The sequence below is a fragment of the Zeus faber genome, assembly GCF_960531495.2.
Source record: "Zeus faber genome assembly, chromosome: 1".
NCBI classification, from domain to species: Eukaryota; Metazoa; Chordata; class Actinopteri; order Zeiformes; family Zeidae; genus Zeus; species Zeus faber.
Window position 1 is genome coordinate 22,357,469 of NC_137193.1, and position 18,869 is coordinate 22,376,337.

At 41.9% G+C, this 18,869-nt stretch overlaps 2 protein-coding genes across 2 annotated transcripts; one reads left to right on the forward strand and one right to left on the reverse strand.

Moving 5' to 3' along the window:
* The first annotated feature begins 205 nt into the window (after positions 1-205).
* Positions 206-5,280, forward strand: snrpd1 (small nuclear ribonucleoprotein D1 polypeptide). The gene is made up of 4 exons (XM_080001413.1): positions 206-329; positions 914-990; positions 1,132-1,323; positions 5,059-5,280. The coding sequence occupies exons 1-4, from the start codon at positions 316-318 to the stop codon at positions 5,133-5,135; spliced, it is 360 nt and encodes a 119-aa protein (XP_079857539.1). The 5' UTR covers positions 206-315; the 3' UTR covers positions 5,136-5,280.
* A 2,975-nt stretch (positions 5,281-8,255) lies between these two features.
* Positions 8,256-15,207, reverse strand: adnp2b (ADNP homeobox 2b). The gene is made up of 5 exons (XM_080000970.1): positions 15,114-15,207; positions 14,074-14,140; positions 13,459-13,580; positions 12,437-12,538; positions 8,256-11,584 (listed from the first exon to the last, which is right to left on the reverse strand). Exons 3-5 carry the CDS (start codon positions 13,564-13,566, stop codon positions 8,816-8,818), a joined length of 2,979 nt encoding a protein of 992 aa, XP_079857096.1. The 5' UTR covers positions 13,567-13,580; positions 14,074-14,140; positions 15,114-15,207; the 3' UTR covers positions 8,256-8,815.
* Positions 15,208-18,869: the final 3,662 nt, after the last annotated feature.

The following is an 18,869-nucleotide window of genomic DNA, read 5'->3' on the forward strand; positions in this document are numbered from 1 at the left end:
AAGCGTTATCTTATCTTAAATATTAACTTCAATTCATATTAGATTGTTTAAGTTGGTTCATAAGTTGTTTGGTGTTTGAATCACCAGTGGTCGAACATCCAATCGGTGTTAAAGAACGATGACATGTCCTGCTGTCTTCCCCCCGCTAGGGGCGGTCTCTCCTATTTAGCTTGTCAACGTTGGGTCGCTCCGGTGATGACGTGTTATCTGTGCGACACAAACGTACGGCGTACGCCAGCGGCCTGAGGTTTTTGCTTGAGTGCTGCGATTTTTTATCTTTAGGTGGAGGATTTCCCCCTACAGCCTGTCACCAACATGAAACTAGTCAGGTAGGTGGTTTTTAAAAGTCGAGTTTTATCGATTGGTCTCACCAGGGGTAATTCAACACAGCGGATGCCGTTGGATGGACGCGGATTATTATTTGAATGAAAGAAGGCGGCAGGCGGTGTCGGCGAATGAATGGCGGCTGCACAGTGTTCTCTCACGAGCGAACTTGCAATAAAATGGCGCAAAAAAAATAACTTTCCGAACTCATTACGAGTGCATGTCTTAATTAGTATACGCGAATGTAGTGTGTAGCAGCAAACCGTTTGAGCCGCATAGCCTGGCTGCGTTGGCTCGGTTAGCTTATTGATATGTAGCGCAGTAGGCAGTGATGCTGTCGGGCCTTGTGTACAAAACCCACACACGAGCATTTCTCGTCAATTTATCATGTTTTTATTTGTTGTTTTGTTATTAAATTGCAATAATCCACCGACTGGGCTAATTTACGCTGTGCCCATAGTGTGTGTGTATATGCCCCTCTTGTTTTGGTAGCAGTAGTACTACCATCGGCTAACGCTCCATAAGGGTTCACACTGGTTCCATGAACTATTAACGTCACAACATGAGCTCATGTTGTTGTGATCCACAGGTTTTTGATGAAACTCAGCCATGAGACAGTCACCATTGAACTGAAGAACGGCACCCAGGTCCACGGCACTATCACAGGTTATAACCCACACCTTTTCATGGAATAATCCTGGATCTACCCTGTTCTTTAGGCTATGAAGTCATTTGGAGCACCCCATACTTTATATATGTGGAATGGCGCACTCACCATCTTCTTTATTCTGTGTGTTGCTCTCATAGGTGTGGACGTAAGCATGAACACCCACCTCAAGGCGGTGAAAATGACCCTTAAGAACCGTGAGCCCACACAGCTGGAGTCGCTCAGCATCCGTGGGAACAACATCCGCTACTTCATCCTGCCTGACAGCCTGCCGCTAGACACGCTGCTCGTCGACATCGAGCCGAAGGTCAAGTCCAAGAAGAGGGAAGCAGGTAAGACATGTCAGAAGGATGCATTACTTGGCTCCGACGTGCGGCTAGAATCGAGGAGAGTACGGTTCAACTGCAGAAAAAGTTTCACTTCTATATTGTTGGATTGAGATGCAAAACCAAGGGTTCTTACCAGGTCCCTGAAGTTCTTGAATTTTGTACTGAAATTTAAGTACTGAAATACCTTGGAAATAGCCCCCTTGGAGTGTAATTAAACATTTCCAAAATCGCTTTTACGACAGATTATGCCAGGGAAATGTAAATCTAATCCAGCATGGTTGAAAATGTATGCATTTCTAGCCTTATAACAGACCTGCCAGCCTGCATGCAATTTGTCTACCAGCAACGCTATTCTTGGCCGAAATATGCAGGTACAAAATGCGAGCTGAAACTATGCAAAAAAACAATATATATTATAATTGTAATTTAATTGCGTAAAACAATCAGTCAATACAAAACAATACTGTACATTTATTCGGTATTTAAACTACACCCCTTGGATTGGACCAGATGCTATCGATCTTGTGGTTCTGTGATCACACACTCAACATCCACTGATGTGCAGCTGTACTTTATTATCCACCGAGACGTAATTCTGCATTGTGAGGTAAAATGGGAAGTGGGGGAGTAATAATCAAGCACAAAAGTGTGACTGTGATATTAAAATATAAAACGTGAGATGCACCGATCTATTAGCCCTTGACAGGAATGGGCCGGTCGGATATATCATATTTGTGTCAGATTTACAGGCCTGATACTTTTCTCAAGCACTCGTAAAAATGCTCCGATGCTCAAACAAACAAAACTATTCGATACATTTATCTATCGTCTGACAATATTCCAAAATTGTGCAGACTGCATATCTCTGCTGTCGCTACAGCAGAGCATCTGCTCTGGTTGTTCCTAGTGCACGAGCTCCACTCGGGGTGAAAGGCTCGACTCATTTTTGAGGGGGGGGCAGGATACAATACCCTCTAGACCTGATTTAAGGTCTTATATATATATATATATATATATAGAGCCTCCTTCCTCTTGTAATAAGAGAAATGCGTCTGACTAAGGTTTGGTAAAACGCTTAGTATTTCACAAATTTGGTTTTATTTATTTTATTTTTTTGAATGAGTTTGATAATACACAAATTAACTGGACAGGTTTTATTTCAATTAAAAAAAGACAACAGTGGGTAACAACAGGGACAGTTTTATGAAGTATTATTGTTCCATAGTGAATAATGAACAATAATAAACACTGTCAAAATCAGCAATCACACTATTGTGGTAACTGAAAATGACAGCCGAAGTCTGTATGTGCAGCTGTCCTATCGTGAGCGTGAAGCAGATCACACAATGTATTTGTCATTGACGTACAGCAGATATAACCAATGAGACTATAAACGATAAAATAATTTTATGTATCTGATCACAGATATAAACTCAATGATCGGACGACAATGTAAAATATATTTAATAGTCAATGTTTTATTATGAGCATACAATTGAATGAGAATTGTCAGGTCAGACTTGGAAAAAAAATTCAAATCATAGCGGAGGAAATTGCAATCGGTGCATCTCTAGCTGGTAAACACGCTTGGTAACTTTACGAGATGACGCATTTCAAGTAGTATCCTAATGATATGAATGTGTGTATACTGTACTGTATATAGTTATAGCCGTAGTAGCTTGCATACGACATGGCTACGGTGTGAATAACTGAAGTAATTTAGCTGCCGTAACTAACGCCACGGAGACTTCCCTGTTACACTATTGCCTTGCACACAGTTCCACACCTCTGATGAGCGTGATCTTTTTCTCCAAACAAAACAAATAAACTCTAGATGTATTTAATTTACTCCTTTTCCTGCCGCTGCGGAGCCGATCGCTCCTGGAAAAAAATCCAGCCCGGCGCGGTTGGCAAAGCCGGTGGCTGGGAACCTCTGCATTAGAGGACATTCTGTCTGTGATGTTTGGGTTTATTTCCCACTTTCAAAGCCACGTCTATGGAATGACTGGACATTCCGGTCAAAGGCACACTCTTTCTTGCACAGTGTTGTCGTGGTTACAGGCATTACACGGGGCAGGGTTAAGAGAGTCATGGAGAAAGTATCCCCATTAGGCCTGGTTTTGTCCCATACACACTTGTTTTGTTCCATAAGGAGACGTAAAATAAGAACACACTGTTCTGTTATCGATGTTACTGGTGTTGGGGCGTACGCCCACTACATTTCTACTGCACACCGCCCCCACCGTCATGTTGGATTTTTTTTTTATAGAAATGAAATAAAAAAACAACTTAGTTAATTTTCGCTTACCAGCGCCAACTTCCATCAAAAAAAAAAAAATCAAATTTTGTAAAATACTAACCATGTTATCAATACTTAGTCGGACACTACAAAAGTGTCTGCTTGTGCGCACAGCAGAGTCGCAGCACAGTGTTTATTATGGGATGAGAGAAGGCAACAGGAACCTTAAATCAGGTATAGATCGGGACCTGTCTCCCTCCATCAGTAATTAGTGGCCATGCATAACGGAGACACTCTGCATGCTTGTTCCATCTGAATGCAGGGTACGTATTGATAACACCCTTAGTATTTTACAAATTAGTTTTATTTGAACGCTGTGCACTGATAGGGAAAATGAACTAAGTGGGTTTTATTTCTGGGGGGTGGTTGCCACATCAGAACTACTAATGACAAGGCCTTCCTGAACTGGGAGGTGGGCAGTGGCACTTTTTTCATTTAATCTGTACCCTTTTAAATGTACCCGGTAGATGGCCCGATTCCAAAGTTACAAAATGGTTGAGGACGACCGAAGCTTTGCTGCTCATTGTACTTTAGTACAAACTAAGCTGGTGTGGAAAACTCACTGATCTAACGTTACAAGTCATGTTACTTTCAAAATAAGAATTATTTGTTTTGTTTGGAGACATGGGGAACAGGACGCACTGTGGGACTGGAGATCGCTCCCTCTCCATTGTGCAATCCACTGTCCTGATCCGAGGTGGAACGTGACCGTCCCTTAGTTGGGTTTAAAATGTTTGTTTCATACCAGTATAAACTAACGAAGATAAATACATCGAAAATAAATTGTATCGTAATAAATTGTATTGTCCCTGTATTGTAACCAATGTATTGATCGTCCTATAAGGGAGAGATGCAAGCCCCTAGTCAGAGTGCATTACAATAGAAGGATAAAACAGATAGGAGCTTACAAAAATGTGGTTGAAGTTTCAATGAGGAAATACAATCGGGGGATCATTTATTCTATGTGTGAATCGACGTGCACACAGCTCTTGGACTCGGTGCGCCCTGATTGCGGCGAGCTGTGCCCAGTTCATATTTGCATTGAACAGTTGAATCAGATTTGACTGACAAAATTCTGAGTCGAGTACAGCCCTAGAAATAATTGTTATTAATCGGACACACAAAATAAATGTGTGTGTGTGTGTGTGTGTGTGTGTGTGTGTAATGGACTGTCCCTGGCGCTCGACGAACGGGAGTGGACTCAGCGGAGCAACTGACGTTCTCCAGACCATCCTTAAGCATAGGATGGAAGACAGTCAATGATGATAACTAAACAATGATCGTTGTTTATATTTCATGCCCTCCTGTCACTTTCACCATCAAAAGAAATACAAAAATACACATAATTTGCGGTGATGACTGTAATGAGCTCAATACTGTGGTGACGTCACAGCCCTACTTGCTGCACCTGTTTTAACACACTGACTGTTTTGTGGCAGTGGCCGGTCGAGGCCGAGGAAGAGGACGTGGACGTGGCAGAGGAAGGGGAAGAGGCCGGGGCGGCCCCAGGAGATGATCGCGATGGCCATGCAGTCGTTGGCCATAGCTCCACTGGTTGTACAGGACTTTTTTTTTTTTCTTTCCTTTTTTTAATTCAAGGACACATTTTGTGAGTTCCATGTATCTGTTTTTCTTATTTTGTACATTAAAATGTTCCACATGAACAAAAATGCTGTCTTTATTGTATTTATTTTGAATGGCTTCAATGAGTGCACACTTGTTCATTGTTCACAAATCGTTGTGTATAGAAATACAACTTAATAATTTTTGGATGCAATTGGCTGTCCAATACCGACACATCGACATGTTTGTAATCTATTCAAAGGTGAGCTACATACAGTCATACCAAATCAGCTTTCTCTGCAAAACCTGCAAACAGTTGTTGCTTGTATGTGGCTGTTTTATTTTTAACCCTAACAGCTTAGGGTTAAAATAAAAAATAATTTATTTTTTTTTATTTTATGAAATACTGTAATTGGCAGTGAGGGGAGCATCTAGTTTTGCGCCAGACATGAGATGACCAAATATCTGTCGCACAGATGATGTATTTCTGAATGAACGCCACTCTTTTTGGGACCGTCTAACATGACGTTTGAGACACGTCATGGGGAGAGTTCTGACACCGTCACACCGCGGGAAAAGAGAACAGTGCGTGGTGTGGCGAGGGACCAGTAAAAACACTGTTACTAGGCAGATATGGCAAACGAGTCAAAACGTTTTTGAGAGTCACTGAATTTCATTTTGTAATGCCAGAATAAACCTACACACACACACACATATATATATATAGACAATTTCCTATAGTGCGATCTTCTACTCTGAGGTGGTATAAGTTTGTTTAACAATTGTCATAATAAGTGTTATAATCATATTCGTTATATTCTTCAAAGCAGAAACAAAACTTCTCCAAAGTGACATTTTACTGGGGATCGTATGTGGAGGACGTGGACTGGAACAGAACGTGGCTTCTACCACAAAAGTATTTCCGATCTAGGGTTGTGGCGGTACATTTCAAGAGTTGACATAAAATATATCTCCAAATATGTGGACTTTTTCCCCAAATATGTGGACTTTTTCCTGTTATTTTTATTAAATATATATATATATATAATAGCATTAAAGCCCCGCTGCCGCGACACTCTGGCGCCCCCTGCCGGGCGCCTTATCAAATGGTACGGCACTTTATAATGTGTTTTCGAAAGGTACTATATAAATAAAGTTGTTATTGCTATACTAATAATAATTATTATTGCTATCAATGAGGCTCAGTTTGTAGTCAAGTATTGCATTAGGATTAGATAAGACTTGATTGATCCCCAAAGAATTTCAGGTGTTATGGAAGCACAAGTTAACAGAACACTGCAAGTCAAAAAAAAGAGTAAAGGTCAAACAAGTATTGTAAATAGTGCGATCCATCTGAATCTTATGGAAAATAGGAAGAGTATGCGATTATATTAGTATAGAACACATTGATAAGTGTTGGTGATCTGTCCAGGTGATAGTTAAGTAGATACAACATTCTTAAACATTGAAGTGGTTTAATTTGAACATTTACAACAATGTCCCCTGAGAAATCGTAACAGATCCAATGCGTTTGTTGACATCCCCCGGTTCCCATCCGGTTGAGGACGATGGAATCTAAAGTCGCATTTCCACTGCAGGGTCCAGGGACCAAATCAAGTCCCAGGAACCAAAAAGTCCCTGTTTTTTGTTTTGATTAAAAAAAACAAAACTCAAAAAAAAAACAACCGAATATAAATACATGAACACACTGACACGTGGTATGTACAGTGTACAACAAACGGCAAACAACCAAGGGTGACATGGAGGAGTTGCAACCATTGGTTTCTGTCCAGGTGGGGTAGCATGGGGAGTGGTACATGAACAACGATAACTAGTGACACATAGAGAGCGTGGCCATTTGTAATCAAGAGATTCTTCGTCTGGCAGCTCATCCCCTCCCACTTCATGTCGAACACTCTCTGTTCAGCCAGGAAGTGGAGGTGAGCGTAGACGGATGGGGCCTTTCCGTCGTAGGACCAATCAGATGAAGCGTTTCCATGCGAGCCCCGCCTCCCTCAGTGTAAACAGGTCAACGCAACAAAGCAATGGCATGATTCATACAGCTAGGGTCTGTTGACATTTGTCATGTTTTACTATTGCCTTTATTGTACCATAACTATTTACCATTTAATTTAGCGTATAATTTAAGTAGTGTGAATTTGCATTTATTTCACAGGTAGTATGTTTGGGGGGGGGGGGGGGGGGCAATAGTTCTCCAGTGGACTACTTGAGGAAACCAGTGGTCCCTCCATTCTGGACCAAATTAAAACAGTTGTCGGGCAAAACCAGCTGCTTCAGTACGTGAGCAATAAGATCACGTCTTTGGCCTCTTACACTGCAATGCACATTTTTCTGAACAAACGCGGTGTTAAGGTCTTTTATTTTCATTTTACAGCTGTACTTATCGGGAAAAGCACCGGGAATGAGACAAAGGACACTTTGGCCTTTCCAAGGGAAAATACTATGAGTGCTCAGGAATGAATTCAGACAAAGTCTTCACTTAAAACACTACATTAACTAATTTGACTTGTTGGCTTATTATAAACACCATGTTCTTTATCCCATCACATCCACTGTTTCAATTGATTGGAAGACTATTAAATAGCCTTATGAACGGCAGAACAAATGGCATTGTTATAATGGTGCACATCAATTTAACTCGCACTACATAAATAATATTTATGAAACAGTGTGAATACACTGCAACAGACCAAATTGAGAGGTGAATCGTTTAATTTACAAAAGCAAATCACTTTATTAAATCAGGGCCATTAGAATGGCCCTGACAGAATCAGAAGCTGTATCAGTACCAAACGTTGTGACTTGTAATATAAAATACAATAGGTGCAGTACAAAAATCAAAATGGGTTTGAACAGGGGGACTTGTGTGTGTGCGCACATACATATTTTTTATATATATATATATATATATATATATATATATATATATATATATATATATATATATATATATATATATATATATATATATATATATTTATTTTAACACCATATTGACAAAAACACTCTTAAAATCCATCCAAATATGTAGAAATTAAGAAATGATGGCACATATTGTTTTAATTTGTATATACCATTAAACCAAAAGCACATACAAACATCCTGGAGACTGGGAAACCGGTGTTTAACATATATCGGAATTAGGCATTCTAATAGAATAAACGGTCTGCTCATTCATTCTGATTTAGTCTGAACACAAACACTGGAGGAACATTCAAAGTCTGCAGGGATTAGAGGGTGAATATCTGAATATTTTCACTGAAACTACTCAAATGTGGGAAGGAACTGAGAAAAGTTGAAATAAAGAGAAAAGAAACAGCTCTATGTTCATAAGAAGGACAAAACTCTTGATCAAGGGCTTGATCTTAAATTAGCAATTGGGCTTGCAATATACAGTGACAGAACAGCACCATCAATATTTTCGATGATATTTATATATAAATATTTATATATTGATGACTAAAATAACTACTGCAAAAGAACATTTCTCAGAGAGGAATATCAATGAAGGCAACATCAAGAACCACCTCTTATTTAAAGATGTGGTGGACAACACAGGTTGGGCTGCTAAATATGCATTTTCTCAAATACAAGCTCAAATACAAAATAGGACTAATCCAGGTTTGAATCCTTTGCAAGTTTTGATCGCTCTGTCTTTTCTGAATCTTTCATTCGTTCTGTCAGCTTCAATTCCATACTTTCAACAGTATTTCTTGATTCAACCACCGCTGTGGATGCTTTGTGCCTTTCCGCATGCTCTGAAGGTTCGACAGGTCGAATGTTCGGGATGAAAAGGTTGTGCTTCACTTTGCTCAGTTCTGCCATGTTGAAGCCAAGGAGCACTACGGCAGTGTTACGTTTTAGACTCTTCATGCATTTGACGCGCCTGTTGCCGAAATAGGCTGCCAGCTCCGATTTTGTGAGAGTGAGCCTCCTGCACAACTCATCCGTCTCACCTTTGGTCACGTACGGGTTGGTGTTAAAGTAGCGGCAGATGAAGGCCCGGCGCTCGTCGTTGGAGTTGCGTTCAATCAGGGTGGGTTCCAGTACTAACTTTACAGTGGGGTTGCTCTGGGGCTCTGGCTGTGTGGTGGACACCAATTTCTCCTGGAGTCGTTTCCTCCGCACTGCCAACCGTGCTTCCTCTTTTTTCTCCCTCTCCCGCTTGTTGGACTCAACAACCTCTTTCCAGGCTTCCTCCAGCCTTTTCTTGCTCTGCAGCTCTGCACTCTTTTCTACAGGCCCAACAGCAGGGACCATACTAAAAAGGGTCGCGGGTTTCAGAGTTTGAATTTGCTTTAAATGAAGTGGTTGTGGTATTTGGAAATACAGTTTTGGTGATTGAATCATCTGCCCAGCAGGTTTTGGCGTTTGCTGTAGATTTGCTATTCCACGGGACATGACTGCATTACTTTCTTGAGGTTTAGGTGGGTCTGGATGTTTCTTTGGTGAAAATCTGCAACGCTGTAAGTGGAGCATTACAGCCTGTTGTGTCAGTTTCCCTGTGTACACGCCATTGCAGTATACACACTTGAACGCCTCTGTCTTTAGTATAGCATGAATGGTGGGTGCCACAAAGTGTTTTTGTTTCAAATGCTGTATGTGTTTGACTGGATTCTGGAAATTTTCATCGCAGAGCGGGCAGCATGCATTGCTGGATTTCATAGCTGATTGGCAGGTATCCGAATCACTGCATGGCAGCATCTTCAAAAAGATCAGGTCAAGGGAGTTTGTAACCAGGACCAAGTGGATCTCTGTGTTTCCCAGGATCTCCTTTGGTGCAGTGGTGTTGATGTCAAAGTAAGGGAACAAGATTTGGCCCGAGCCCTCTGTGTAGACTCTGTATTCCCGCCTCAGGAAGTCACAGTACGTCTTGGTTGAGGGGTTATGTTCCTTTACATGTTCAATCAGTTGTGTTAGAGAGAAGAACAAAGCTGAACAGTACAAACAATTCAGGCCATGCAAAAGGTGTTGGGCGACACCCTTTTCTGACACAAGAATTTTGCACATTAAGCATTTGACAGTTTTGTCCGGCATCTTCTTCAGGAATGGCGCGCGAGCAGCCAGACTTTCAGCTTTTGATGTAACTGATGTGGTCTTGTGGACTACCTCCATGTGCATTTCATAAACATTGGAGGGGAAAAGTTCATTGCAATGGGGGCAAGTAATCCATTTCTTAGTTGGCAGAGAACAATTACTTGTTGCCTCAACTGGCCTCAGAGGGGTCACCGTGCTCTGAGTGGTAGGAACTGCTACTGGTATTGGAGCAAATGTGTAGGTTGGCAAGCCACTGACCCTTTTACCAGTGGGAATCAGGTGACTTAGAAGAGACTGTGAAGTCATCATGGTACCCTGTGGGGTAATTTGGTCGGTCGATGCCTTTTGGGCAACCATAGACGGCTGACCAGGAGCGCCAACCATCCCCGTCATGTTGGCGGCCTGCACAACCGATGGGAAGAGGATTTGTTGCGCGCGCTGATTATGTTGTGGCTGCACAGGGGCGGGAACGAGGGCTAGCGGTGCCGGTTTCAGCGCAACAGAGGTTGTGGGAATCTGGAGCATAGAGGATCCTTGGGCCACAGCACCTTGGAGGGTTATAGTTGCACCCGGCGGAAGCAAATCTCTAGTCTCTGCAGTAGCTAGCTGTACTAGGGCTGACGCTTGAGGGGAAAGAAAAGCTTGGTTGGTCCCAGTTGTGCATATCAGGGTGGTGTTGTTTGGACTTCCTTGTAGTTGTTGTACAGCCATCATCGTCGTCCCAGTTTGCTGACCATTGTTTGGTATAACCAAAGGCCTATTGACTGTATGTGGCTTAGGAGCAATATTTGGGAATGTTAAAAAAATGCCATTGCCATTAGGTGCTTGTTTGATGTAGTACTCCTTGTTTTCACCAACCAAAATTTGGACCTGCGTGTTTACCCAATGGTGCGATGGCTCAACCAGCATGTGATGAAACATGTGATCTAGACTTCCAACATTTACCTTACACAACTTGCAACAGTAGGTTTTGCCATATGCTTGTACTCTGTAACCAATAAACTCTTGTGCCAAATGCTCAAGGTGCTTAAGAATGATGTGCTTCTTAATTGCAAAGATGGAAGAGCTTGGGTATCCACATTTTCGACACTGATATCTCTCCTTTCCATGATGAACTGGTAAAGGTGGTTCCCTTGTTGCCGGTGTATTTGAGGAATGGAAGAACTGAATGTGTTTCCTAAGTGCCTTTGGGTGGCCAATGAAGTGGCAATCAGAGCAGGGTGCCAGGGCACAGTGCGACTTCTCGTCATCATGATTGCGTGCAACATGACTCCTGAAGCTGTAGATGTTTCTTGCAGAATATCGGCAGAGACTGCAGCACAGTAGCTGGGACCGATATGGCCACTAACAAAAAAACATACATATTAATGCATTAGTTCGAACATTTTGCTGTTGGCAGAGAAACAATGAATTACACAGTTTGGACATCAGATAACAGTGTTTGCAGGTCGTCACAAGGCAATATTAAAGAAGTCAGGAGGAAGCATTCTACTTCTTTGCATCAGTTCAGTACTAGACTATGCCAACATCCAATTTGCATTTATAATTCTTTATGAACAGTATACGAGCAATAAGTTAAAGTTGTATAATGACTATGAATCTTTCCAAGCAGAAAATGTTCCATCTTATTGTGTTTAGGAGGAACTACAAGTTACCCTAACAAATGCTTTATGGTAGATCACAGGATCTGTCATTTGATCTAACAGTGTAACAGGTCTGTAGTAATAATAATAATAATAATAATAATAATAATAATAATAATAGTCTAGTGCACACCAAGCCAACACACCACAAGTGGCCTTCTACAGAAAAAAGATAAAAAGGAATGTAATGATTCTTAAATACAAAAAACAAACAAACTAATTTTTTTTGCAATGGATTGCTGTGATTAGGGCTGCCTGGTGAGAGGGAGATAGAGATAGATACTTTCCCAAGTCCAAGGTGTGATATAGAACAGGTTCAGTTTTCTAATTATTATTTTTTTCCTTACATAACTTTATTTGGTGCAAAACAGCATAATGCATTATTGAGTAGAGCAAGGGAATCATAATTATTCATTTTTGATATGAGTCTAAATTAATTTTGTTCATTACTTTTTATGTAAACTGGTGTTATGTCACAATTGCATTATATATATATATATATATACATATATATATATATATATATATAATATAAAAAAAACAAGGTATTTACCTTTTTCTTCATTTTATCGAAGCCCTCTGACAAATCAAACCAAGCAGTATGTTTGAAAGCTTCATCGTCAACCACGCTGTCCCGGGATTTTTCATTGAGATCCTGTGCAAAGGTGAGCCAAAAATTAAAGTTTTGCACATTTGAGAAACCAAAGATTTTGCATGAAAGGTCTAATTTGATATTAATCTTTGGATGAACATAAAAACAAAACAAAAATATTTCTATCAAGAACAGGTGTGAGCATGTGGCACTACTCAAGTGCCAGGTTTATTGTCTTTCAGCGGTGTTGTACCATCATAAAGTTAAGCTATTCCATGTCATGATACACAACTTTGTCCAAAGTGACAAGGAGATATGACCTGAAATATTAGAGGCTTCATTGTAGATCATCTAGAATTTTGGTTGGATATCATAGTTTACATTACAACGCAAAGCTTGACATAAACTCAAGTTACAGAAATGTTCAAACTTTCAGTGCTATATATTTCAGGTGGAAAAGAGGCCACTACAACAGTAGGGAATAGTGCACTAATGGAAAAAATTGCGATTTGAATTGCATGTAAAAATGCCGTGCAGCAAATCAGTGCTGTGCGCTTGTGACAGGCCTTAAATCTGTACTGTGGCGGCAGATAGTTACGACGGATGCAGGTGTAAGGTTTTTTCTTTTGTGCGCTCCCTCGCCCCGAAATGCACATGCCCCCGAACACAGACATATTGCATATCAGAAAACAACAATAATACCACAGAATTGACAAAATTGTTCAATTTAATAGTTTATACAATTCTTTACTCTGTAGAATAGGCACTCATTTCGACATGATCACTCAGACTATTGTACAAAAAAAAGTGTTACCAGGAGATGAGTTTGCTCATTTAGGGTTGTATAAATAGATGGAAATAGCCAGATTAACATAATGGACAATGCTAACGCTGTTTCCCTGATTCTTATTGATGGATTCAAGTGTAGGGGCTCATGCAATTACGCAGTAATTCACACCCGTGCTAATGAATCAAAAGCATACCTTGAGGTAGTATTGGCAATCCTCAAGGCCAAATTCACATAGAATGTTTTTCACTTTCTTCCGTGATTTGCGGATCTTCTCGATATTTCCCACCGGAAGTTGATACATGATGTCCTAGAGGCCTAGGAAATATTTGTACAACACACAGAAGCACACAAATACAGACAATTACTTTTTTTGTTATGAAGCATCGACCTCATGCATTGAAGCACTGAGTTCATCACTTCATAAATAAACAGATATACACATTATCCGTTACGAGTGAAAATTAAGTCTGTTTATAAATGTACACTTATTAATTCACATAAATGTCTTATCTAGCAATCCAAGATAAAAAAAAAACAACATACTAATTTCTGACATCTTAAATTGGGAAAACCCATCGAATAGACCCAATACTATTATCAAGAAGAATATTATCTTGCGAAAACAGCAGTAAATGTGGATGAATGCACTGTTATGAGCTACTTCAAACCTCTTTCGGAATACTCATTGAAATATGAGGCTATTCATCTTCCCTCGTATCCTAAGGACAGCCCTTCACCGCTTCAAACATGCAACCGCACCAAGCATGATGTGAAGCTGTGGATGCTCACGATACATTTTCTGACTTACAGTGGAGACTGTATGGAGGTTGATCCCAGCTGGCGGCAGTTTGGACCCTGCTCTCCACACCCACAGGCTGAAAATGTGACGGATGGATAAAGATGTTTCTAGACGCGATCATGGAGATACATGTACATACATAAACACTTTGCTTACTTTTTTTGCTTTACCGGTATACTTTTTTTTTTCCCCTCCTGATTTTGATTATTATTTTAATTTCCTCCTACTTCGTTGTGCACGGCCCTCGGGGTTTGCCCTTCACCACTTCACTGAACAGTACTTGTATGATTAGCACACGATTTTAAATAAATTATATGAAACACATAGACACAAGCAAATCATTACCCACAATAAGTGGATGATGCGTTATGAACACAGCCCAATTAGAGGAACACGTTGCTGTGAAGCACCTGCAAGTCCCGTGGAAACACCACAAGGAGCGTGGCTCACTTCGACAGCGTGTTCAAGGGGGACCGGCGTTATTACACCGACTGGCCGCAATCACAGTTATCTCTGAATAATGACCGCCGCCGGTTAATAACGACTGCTGTCACGGGCAACCGCTCCTCCGCCCGGACTGCCGTCCACGCGTCACGCAGGGCTAGGTCGGCTACGTCGTTGTGTAACGTGATAACGGTGTTTACGAGCGGACGCGAGAGGCGGTCGCCGTTCCGCGGAGGAGGAGGAGGAGGAGGGGGGGGGGGGGGGGAGGAGGGGGTTGCTTCGCGACAGCGGCGATGCCTCACTTGACTACGCGGTCTGCGGGCTCCGTTTGCCGATGCCCGGCGTTGGCAGGACCGTCGCACGGATGTGACGGTACCTCGCGGACACCCGCAGGATGCCCACTGCGGGCCGATGCCCTCCTCGGGCCGGTTGACGGTGCCCACTGGAGGACGCTCGGACAAGGGGGGGGGTGAAGGGGGGGTGGGGGACCCACTACCGCAGCCTTACCCACTTCCAGCGGTGCGCAAACCTACTGCTTGTGCGCCGCTGCTCGGCGCGTCCGGCGGAAATGTACATCCATGAATCCTGCGAACGTTAATATTCACCGTGGAAGACCCGATGTTCTCAAACGCGCGACGCCAGCCTGGAAACGCCGAACGGAAACAACGATTCCGCTTTTGTCATTTTCCTGTTGAGGGGGGAGAAAAAAAAAACATGGCGCCCGAGTTCAGGATCTGACGTTTGGCCTCATTTGCATAAGAGTTCAGCGAACCAATGGGAGCCCGCCTGTGCTGGAATTGAACAACTTTCTTACACCAACAAGGAACCCGAATGTGGACCCGCTGAAGTGCTCGCCGCCGCCAGAGCACGGCCCGAAGTTGAAACTACGTCGCTAAACCGAATTTTACAACCGGATTTCACACGTGACAGGGAATAGCTAGGTCGGTGGGCGTGTCCGCCCTGGCTGAGAGCCGGTCACGTGCGCCCTCCCCGGGCTGACCAATGGGCTGTCGAGAAAGTGAGCTAAAATGGGAGGCGCCTGCAGAGCGCCGGTGACGTCACATCATGCTACCCTTCTCGCCCAGTCACATTCCACCTCCATCAAGTTCTAATTGGAGGAAATCTGTAATCTGCATATTTCTGGATTTTTAGCTTGCACCCAAAGAGCATTTCCGTCCGCCCGCTGAACGAATTGCAAGAATCTCATGGAAACCACAATTAAGACTATTAACAAGGTGCAGTCTATCACTTTCTGTGTGTGAAAGATGATGCCAAATTATTTAGCAAACGATCCAAACGAGTTGCGGTACGCGGCATTACGCGCCGGTTTCGACTAGCGCACTCAAGTCGTGACGCGCTGCGTTACAACTTTCCCAAAGTCCGACTGAATCGGAGATTTCCTGCTGGATATCCCATAATACAGAGCCAATTTACCAATTTCACCGCGACGCTCAACCCCAAAGTCGAGCTGGGCAGATCGGACACCAAAGCCGGGCGAGTACCGACGTACACGTTGCATCAACGCCGGACGCGCTCAGCGGAGGTGGATCAGTGTTCAAACCGTTCACCGACATCTGAAAACATCACTTTTTTGCCCCGCCCCCCCCAAAAAAAGAAAAAAGTAAATGAAAGAAACAGACCGGGAACAAAAACCAGTAAACAACTTTGGACGAAATGTTTTGAGGAGGGGGATTAGCGACGTAGCCTGTGATGTAACTAAATGAAATATGAAATAACAGGCACATAACACAGGAAAAGGTCTGAGGAAGTGACGTCACAACGTTTGGCTGTAATGTCACGTCATAACACAACAACACAAAATAGCCCGTTAAGGCATTTTGGCTTCCAGACGAGCATGGAGGTCGAGCGGTGTCAGCGCGTCTTCATCAGACTTGAGGGCCAGGATTATTCTGCCCGGGTGGAATACCAGAGAGAGTCCTTTCCCAGCATGTCTTGTCTTTCTGAGGGGTTACCTCATGATGGAAATGTTATTTTCTTCTTGTTGGATTTTCTTGCAGGTCCCTTTTGTTATCTGGGGTTTTTTGTTTTTGTTTGTTTGTTTTTTTATAGAACAATAGTTTCCTTGCATTCCTTCCGATGAATGAACGAGCACTTGACCGTAGCACCAATATCATATTAGCAAGATATAACCTTTTTTTTCTTCAAATAACCGTTACACACTTTACATCATGACCGGTGTCCATTATGGGCAGACATTTATTACATTGTTTTCTGGAAATGTAATCACATGATGAGCAGGTATGACTCACCTCTTCTAGCTGTGGGTAGTTAAGAGCCTCTGCGCCGTCGGAGGCGGGAGGGAACCAGAGCACCCAGTGGAGACCAACACTCGCAGACAGAAACCCGAGACAAGATTCCAATTCAGGTCTCCATGCGCAGTGAGGCCGCTGCACCGACATGCCGCCCTCATAATGAGCGGACAACGGAATCATCAGAGTAGATCACTATCCCAAGCACAGTTCATCTCCTGGCGAGGTGCCATCTGGGCCAGATACCCCCACACTCCACAATCAGACTCCCCGGTTTGTTTTGTTTTGAGTTTCATGGTGTGAATGAACCTGTACTTATCACGCCAAAAGGCGTGATAAGAAATCAGCTGATCATCAGACCATTTTCGTTCTCTGATCATGATGAGCACTATCTAGTCCACTCTCTTGTCTAATTAAATATAGATTTTGAATGGATGTCTAATATATATTGACTGTTTGCATCGTCCAACATGGAAAAGTAATCTGTTATTCAGTCGTTTAACTCTTCGGGCCTCAACTATTAGAACCCCTTTCAAACTTTTTCACATCTACAGTACATTTGATATAAACGGCTCAGATCCTCAGTCCCGATTGTGCCCGTTGACAGATACCAGCTGGAGGACCTATGCCAGTTTACTTCCCTGTAATGAATTCTATATTTTGAGGTTGCTTTAGTTCCGAAATATTGTTGGATATTTTAGATGAAATGTCTTTGATAAATTTTACATTTTCTGCCGCATCATTGCCTTCAATTGTTTTCGGTGTTTTTCAGTATCGGTGTTTGAGCCGAGGTAGGTATGTGTTTTATATCACTACACCATCTTCACTCACATGAAGACGTGACATGGTCTCTAAAACTTTTAGGTAATAAAAATAAATAAATAAGTAACAAGCTCTTGGAACATATTAAACAAAACAACACAGATAATTACTTCAGTCAGGTATATTAAATTAATCAGTTTCATTACTTTAACAAGCACAATTTACAGTCAAATAGGCTATGGTCCATTAGTGCCTTAGACAGCAAGTAATTAACAATACATTACTTGTTTGCTTCACGCCAGGACAGGATGTTTTCAAACTGGAGTTCAGTTACGTCACCTTTATCATTAGACATTTAGCTGTACAAGAGACTTCAAATGACATCCCTCAAATGACTTACTTTAGAGAGGCATGAGGAAGAGTTGCTCAACAAACAAGACATGGCTGGCATGTAGTGGCAAGACAATATATAAAAGAATATCATTTGACATGTACTTGCATCTGCATGCCACAAGTTCATTTTTTTGAGCTTTCAAGATGAGTTTCTCTTGAGTAAGGTCCTAGTTTGCTGGTGGTAAAACGCCTGTCTTTAGTGTGATATTGTATGGATAACAGCAAATTTCTTGCCATGGGACCCAAGGCACATATGATGATTTGACAAGCTAGAGGGCACCTAAAAACACAACTTTAGACCTTTAGTCTATGCCAGATAAATCAGTGTAAGCCAAATATACTTTATTAACATAGTTTTAGGGAAATGGTGCCCAATTGTATGGCCTACTTTTTCAGGTTATCACCAGATTTTAACAGCGACGCCACACCAACAATTCCTTCATGCCTTTCAGAGCAAGGTGAGAACATTGAGGTCACAAATTGCACGGCACACTTAACCCATGTGGCATTAATAAAAATACATTAATATATAATCAGCAAATACTGTTGTGATGGGTCAGGGCATACACAGAAGAAGAAGAAGAAAACATAACTAAACACAGGGCTCTCAGTAAACCCCCCCAGTGTTTTTTTAGACCAATAAATTAACAAAAAAGCAAAGAGATGAACTGCAATAAAGAGATGGGTTATGTTATGTCACAATTTCATTAAACTATGCTAGTTGAGGTTCTTAAGCACAGAATTCACTGATAATATTAAATACCTTTCAAAAATCATCTTCGTCTAAATCTGTGTTGAACAGACAAGAGCGATTTACAAGACTGCCAACAGGTAATAAAGAGAGAGTAAAATCAATTGTACATTTATGTAAACGGGTTTTGATTTAAGGAAATAAAACGCCCCGCAGCGGCAGGGGTTCCATCTCCACAGAGTCGT

Coding starts and splice junctions, on each gene's coding strand:
- adnp2b (XM_080000970.1), bottom strand. CDS start 13,566: ATGTATCAACTTCCGGTGGGAAATATCGAGAAGATCCGCAAATCACGG. Junction 12,539..13,458: donor ATTGCCAATACTACCTCAAG/GTATGCTTTTGA, acceptor ACCTTTGCACAG/GATCTCAATGAAAAATCCCG. Junction 11,585..12,436: donor TCGATAAAATGAAGAAAAAG/GTAAATACCTTG, acceptor TTTTTTTGTTAG/TGGCCATATCGGTCCCAGCT.
- snrpd1 (XM_080001413.1), top strand. Junction 991..1,131: donor GGTCCACGGCACTATCACAG/GTTATAACCCAC, acceptor TTGCTCTCATAG/GTGTGGACGTAAGCATGAAC. Junction 1,324..5,058: donor GTCCAAGAAGAGGGAAGCAG/GTAAGACATGTC, acceptor GTTTTGTGGCAG/TGGCCGGTCGAGGCCGAGGA.